The following is a 6,538-nucleotide window of genomic DNA, read 5'->3' on the forward strand; positions in this document are numbered from 1 at the left end:
AGCGTGATTACAATTCAGCGTGAACAGTACAGTGTTACTGTTCATCTATTTATAGGCACATGACGCAGCCTGGACAAAATTACATTCATGTCCCCGACATTTACTGTTGACCACAAGACAAGCTGTCAAAGACTAAGTAGTCTTTTCTCCTTTAGGTCGGTTTCATCTTTCACCATCATCCTCGTGTTAAGCCGAAGCTTCTTCAGCCACAACTTCGGAGCTAGTTTGTCCTTCCTTCAGACCGCAGCTTCATACCATGCACACATTCATCTCAAATCCGAAGCCTCCTGTAATAAGTTTATGTTATACTGAAAAACATGTTAGTTAAGTTTTTGAGGACCTTCGAAAGAGGAAGACCCAAATAATTTGGTATATACTTATACCTAGTAATCAGGTGTTGATAAATGATAATAAAATGTTAGACCCATAGAGCAGCCTAATAATTCAAAGCCCGCTTTTTGAACAAAAAGGGCCCAAGATCTGTCAAACTAGTGGAAGCCGACGGTCTCCAGCAAGCTTGGATAGTTGGGCTCCACAACGCCAACGCCTAGGGTTTCTTGCACGAGCAGATGAAGCGGAAGCCACCACACCCTCGCAGCGGCGACGACTCGCCGGCCGGCGAGAGAGGAAGCGACGGAGGGTTGAAGAAGGGGAAGGGGGGAGGGAGGTGGGGCGGCGGGAGTCGGAGGCGGAACGATCAGCGGCTGGGCGGCGGCGGCGGGGGGGCGCTCTCCCTCGCCGCCTTCGCCAGCGCCAAGTCCCGGACCAGCGGCTACAACCCGGCCCTCATCAGTGAGTACCACTCACCTTGGAGAGTGGATTAGCTAGCTAGCAACCTCTGCTGTGTAAACTTGCTACCATAGATCATTGCATTAGCTTCCGGAGTAGTTCTCGTAGCTGACAGTTAATCAGCTGGTGTCGGTGAGGCATTTGGTTGAATTTACTTGAAATGGTATTATTCACTTCTGAGGTTTACTAGAGAACGATTATATGCATGCAGCTGACAGTTTATCTGCTCTGTCGGGGGAGACATTCAGCTAAATTTACTTGATAGCGTATCATTAATGCTAATGTTTAGATAAATTTGAGAATGATGGTACATATCGTCTCACATTCTTCCTTTGTCAATGTGGATCTTTTGACATAATTTAGACAACTGAATGCAGCACCAGAGATTTGGTATACTAAATAAGTTCTCATTGACATCTCATTATATGGGATATAGTTCCATGTACTCAACGGTTCCTATTGGACCTAAATCCATACCTGGATCTCATTACCTTGTGAAAGAAGAAATTCATTTCTATGTTGCTATGGAGAATTGCAAAACTTATGCCCATTATTACTTGTATCTATACTCCCAAAAAATCGATCCGTGAGCCCAACAATTCATCGGCTCAATTACCCACTCACCCAAACTGCTTACATAGAGTCCAGAACATATTTGGCAATCTGCTCGCGGCAACGGTTGCCTCTATAATGTGTATGCCATGGCAGACTGGTGGATGCAGACACCAACGGTGTGAAGGATCAGTGGGCAGGTTAAAGTCGTAGGGGCGTGGAATGCACAATCTTCATCAAGAAGTTCCAGGAAGAGGTTCACCAGGGTCTTAAACCCTTGAAGAGGCCTAGAACTACAAGTAGAGTGTCTGTGAAGGGAGATGTGGCTAGAGTTCCTCTGGAGTCCAACACTGGGCGTGGGTATGATGTCAGCTGCATCATCGCAGGGACGCAGTCTCTTCTATGCACACTGGAACCACTGTTTTTAAGGCGTCGCCTAGGCGTCCGGGCGGTGGTCTGACGCCTAGGCGCCTTGCCCGCCTACCTCGCCTAGGCGTCTAGGCGGTGGTCCAACGCCTTGGAGCGCCTTACCGCTTTAAAAACCATGACTGGAACATCTCTGCACTGGAGAGCTGCTGCATGTTGGAGCTCAGGCTGTGTTGTAACTAACGGTGCATCTGCTATTCCACTGTGGGAGAGAGACTGTTGAACGTGCGGCCAAGTCCACAGAAGAGATAAGGATGGAGAACACCTGAATTTTTTATCTAAGGAGCAGTGGTAGGACGTGGTGTGGGGTAGCGGGTATTCATAATTGTCTCATATTTTTATGTGCAAAGAAGGATACCCACAGTTTGTAGTACTGGCAAAATGTGTCTTTGGATATTCTTGCCTTTTCTCATCATTGAGGGAATCAGTTGGACCAATGCGGAATTTTGTCTTTAAATCTGTTGCGGATCCTACTCATCTCTCTCTTGTTTGTGTGGCTATCTCCAGCAGCTTACTTATCCTCATCTCTCATTTCAAACTTCATTCAGTAAAAAGTGCTGTCTACAGTGCAAAACGATTTGCACGGCCATATGCACGATCTGCTGTCCATGGTTGGAACTGCCTACAGGCGCTGTCAAAGGGCCCAGACAGGCGTCTAAACATTAACAGCAAGATCAGGGGAGAGTGATTTGAGTGCCTGCTGCTTTTTTTTTCTTGAACGTGAAGGAGAGCCGCACATCATTATATTAAGAAGAAAAAATGGTCTAAAATAGACCGATACAAGCCGTCGAAGCGGTACAAGTACGAAAATAAAATAAAATAAAAGAGGGTTACAAGACAGCAGAGAGAACCTGACCACACAATGCACTAAGGCCAAATCTGTTTCAGCCCAGTGCCCTTGCTAAGCACCATAACCTCGCTTCCTCCTTAGTATATCTTTGACAATCATGGCCATGCTGGGGGAAACTTTATAAAAAGCACATGCATTATGATGTTTTCACAGCCACCAAGCCACAAAAGCAACTACCGAGTTTAAAACCTCTTCAACTCAGCTGCCTGGCAGAGTGATTGAGTACTTGCTACTTTTGGCAGTTGAGAGTTTAGGAAGGAAGACAGCTGATTGCTTGTAATCACTACATATATAATGTATGATCAAGGGAATAAAACAAGCAAATTATAACCAATCTACACTCACCTCCATTCTCCATTACCTTATCCCCTGCTGATTGTTCTTCATAGCAGTCACCACGGGAAGGAAGCGACTGGCTGAATGGCTGGCAACCTTCCAAGCTATCCTATACGGTCCCTTACCCAGGGTCGTGACAATTTGAGAGTTACCTGAGACTTTCCTTTGATATCAGATATTTGGGAAGGTGCAACATATTTGGGAAGGTGCAGATTTGAATCTCAGGTGTCCTAAGTCTATAGTGTATTTTACATACAATTTATAAATCGAGGTTCATTGCACTAGAGCTGTGCAATTATATTGTTCCAGTTGCATCGCACATGGACATTTGTTTTTGAAGATTAAAGGATAGACAAGAGCAGTCATGGTGTTTAAAGGTTAAGTAGACGAACCTCAATAGCTAATACTTGGATGTGCTAAATACACACTAATACACATGTTTCAAAAGTTCTCTGTTAAATTATTTTGAGTTCCTGCAGGAACTATTTTAATTTTGTTTCAAAATATATATTTCAGAGAAGCAAAAGGAGTTCTACAAGAATGCTAAATTAATTAGCAAGTACAAAAAGACAAAGAAGCAACAAAGTCAGTCAAACAACCATCCAGAAATTCCAGTCCATGAGGTAATTCTCCTTTACAGTGATAGGAGTGAAGACCAAAATGGATAACATTTTGGGAGTGGAAGTCGTGGTGTATTTCAGCGTTTCAACATTCATTAGCCTTTTGACTACCAAAACAGCACAACTGTTCTATATCTTCAGAGACAAATCTGTAACGACAGTTCAATTTTAATGTGATTCCATGCAGGATGGTGGTGACACTGTCCGATATGTGGCAAAACCGCATCACAAAGGGAAGAAGCACCCTGTGCATAGTTTGAAGGAAGAGTATGAGAAAAAACGTGCTGAGGAGGAGAAGGCTAAGGAAGAGCGTGATGCAATGGTTCAGGCAAAGAGGGAGCATCGGGAGAAGTCTGAGGCGAAGCGGAAAGAACTGAGGGAGAAGATGTTCAAGAAGACAAGATCTGGCCAACCTGTGATGAGATACCGGATCGAGCATCTCTTGGAGACTGCACTGAGCAAGTAACGCGATACCAACCATTTGTAGCTCCGTGCAACCATTTGTTTACTGTAACCGTCTTTTGTCGCTTCATCGTTGTGTATATCTTTGGATTTGTTGATCATATCACTCAAGAGTTCTCTGCTGTTGGCGCTGTGCGCTTCCAATCCTGCAAGTGATGTCATGTGATCTGATAACTGACTCCTCGAAAAACAAGCAAGCCTTGATTTATTTAAAAACCTACTTATCCATGTTCTGCATAAGGCTCAGGCTCTCTTCTCCACTGTTCTGATTTCTGAAGTTGGACATGGGTCTCGAACCTTGACTGATAGGTGGCTGTTTGGTCAAAGAATTAGACATCGCTACAAGTTTACTTGACACCATCCCAAAGAGGATTGCAAACAAAAGTACTGTCCAGGAGGCTTTATTAAATAGAAGATGGATCAAAGACATTAAGAGAGCTCTCTCGGTTGGAGTTTTAGAAAATTATATTCAGATGTGGGATCTACTTTCAGATGTTGAGCTTCAGCCGGATCAAGATGATAAACACATTTTCAGCCTTGGATCAGATGGTTGCTACTCGGCAAAGGCTGCTTATGAGGGCTTAACTTTATTTGTCCCCTACATTAGGGTGTGGAAAACATGGGCTCCTTCAAAATGCAGGTTTTTTATCTGGCTCGCTGCTCATAAGAGATGCTATTTACTAAAAGAGGTTTGGATCATACAGCTAGCTGCCCCCTCTATGATCAAGAAGTAGAAACCTTGGATCACCTTCTAGTCTCTTGTGTTTTGTCAAGGGTGTTTTGGTTCCAGCTTTTGCAACCTTTCGGTCTGCAGAATTTATCACCGCAGCCTAGTACTTCCGACTTTATGAACTGGTGGGAAAGTGCCTCAGTTATTGGCCAAGCCAAGAATGGTTTCAATTCCCTTAGGGCCTGTTTGTTTCCCTTGATTTTGAGGAATTAAAATCTAACTAATGGAGCAGTCTATTTTTTAGAATGTGACATTCCATAACTTTTCAATATTTTCTAGAATGTAGTGAGATATAGAAATTGATTATATAGATTTACATGCTACTTTTCTAATGTACAACTTATACCACATTCTTCTACTTGTTTTTTTATAGAATAAGTGTAGTGTATAACTATATTTCTCATATGATTTAAGATAATATATAAATAAATTACATATACAAATATAATAACTTAATTAGTTTGTGTCTAAATTATGATTATTAGAATGTAATTCAATTTCAACCAAACAAACAGGGCCTTATTGTTTTAGGAGCTTGGATAATTTGGAACCACCGAAATAAGTGTATCTTCGATGGCTGGTCTCCTAATGTTTCTCTAGCTCTCAAGATAGCGGGTGAAGAGAGATTGATGTCGGAGATGGCTGGGGCTAAGGGGTTTTCATAACTTGCTGCCCTTCCCTCGGCTGCAGAGTTGCTGGTGTTTTTTTCTAGTTTTTTGGATGGATTTCCTGTGTTTTCCTCTGTTTTCGACCTCTGTATTCTAGTCTATATTTTGGACCTTTCTTTCTATCTTCTTAATATAAGGGGTGCAGTTCTCCTGAAGAAGAAAAATGATTTCTTTAAAAACTGGTGTCAGTATAAGCTTGCTGCGCAAATGGCATCTGACTCTTGCTGATACCCCTTTTCTTTCTTTGCCAGGAAAGTACAATTCCAGCTACCATCTTCATAATGTTAGTTGTGGTAAGCTTACTTGAACAAAAGTTAGCAGAATTGAGCCATTTGTTGACATAATGAATGTTAGTTGTAGTAAAATTCGGACTGACTATGAGGAAATAGTGGACGGAGGACAGGTCGGAGGCTCCCTGTCCGTGACCCGACGAAGGTTCCAATGGTGGCTTGCCGCGCATCGATGGAGGAGGCACTAGCAACATGGCCACGCCCAGCAGATGGTGGCTTCCGTGGCCAAATCGGATCGAATAACTTGGTATTAGGGGGAGGGAGGGAGAGGATCGATTTGTACACTGAATTCGATGGGATGGGATTGTACTCTCAAATAACATCCATTTCCATCGATCCAACTTTACCCCTATCAATAAACCTTCAATTAGCACAGTGCCCTCTAGGCTACATGTTCAATATGACCCCAACTTTTAATAGCCAATCCAAAAGACAATTTCTCATAGGTTTTGAAGTCATAGTTATCTTTGGAGGGGGTGATGAAGCCACACGTAATGGCAATAAGGGGACCAACCCAACAATGGTATTACTGGCTACGTCCAAGATCAATCTAATCCTATAAGCAACTTAGCCAATTTTCGGATCGACATAGCAGGATTCTAGCTATCAGGGCTCATCATTGTTGATCTATTCAATTTAAAAATTGGTTCTAGATGCATCAAATGGATTGATGATATCCTTTCTTCTGGGCTTCAACGGTTCTTAATGGTGTTCCTAGCAAAACCTTTTCCTACAAAACATGGGTAAGACAAAGGTCATCCCTTATCACCATTTCTTTCTGTCCTCGAGTATGACCTTCTACAATCAATTGTCAA

The 6,538-nt window shown here is 42.8% G+C and overlaps 1 protein-coding gene across 4 annotated transcripts; it reads left to right on the forward strand.

Moving 5' to 3' along the window:
- The first annotated feature begins 412 nt into the window (after positions 1-412).
- LOC100276722 (uncharacterized) lies at positions 413-6,320 on the forward strand. 4 transcript variants are annotated; one of them, XM_023301121.2, is made up of 5 exons: positions 479-792; positions 3,470-3,576; positions 3,761-4,035; positions 5,685-5,726; positions 5,823-6,106. In XM_023301121.2, exons 1-4 carry the CDS (start codon positions 570-572, stop codon positions 5,713-5,715), a joined length of 636 nt encoding a protein of 211 aa, XP_023156889.1. In that variant the 5' UTR covers positions 479-569; the 3' UTR covers positions 5,716-5,726; positions 5,823-6,106. The 4 variants fall into 4 exon arrangements, with proteins under 4 accessions (XP_023156888.1, XP_023156889.1, XP_023156890.1 ...); XM_023301122.2 differs by having other exon boundaries at positions 5,837-6,106; XM_023301120.1 differs by lacking the exons at positions 3,470-3,576; positions 3,761-4,035 and having other exon boundaries at positions 413-792; positions 5,837-6,320.
- Positions 6,321-6,538: the final 218 nt, after the last annotated feature.

This window comes from Zea mays, chromosome 10, assembly GCF_902167145.1.
Source record: "Zea mays cultivar B73 chromosome 10, Zm-B73-REFERENCE-NAM-5.0, whole genome shotgun sequence".
NCBI lineage: Eukaryota > Viridiplantae > Streptophyta > Magnoliopsida > Poales > Poaceae > Zea > Zea mays.

Bases quoted from the DNA above. Each gene is read 5' to 3' on its own strand.
- LOC100276722 (XM_023301120.1), top strand. From the start codon at position 570: ATGAAGCGGAAGCCACCACACCCTCGCAGCGGCGACGACTCGCCGGCC. The intron at 793-5,684 runs GTGAGTACCACT...TTTCTTTGCCAG, and splicing joins CTACAACCCGGCCCTCATCA to GAAAGTACAATTCCAGCTAC. The intron at 5,727-5,836 runs GTAAGCTTACTT...GACGGAGGACAG, and splicing joins TCTTCATAATGTTAGTTGTG to GTCGGAGGCTCCCTGTCCGT.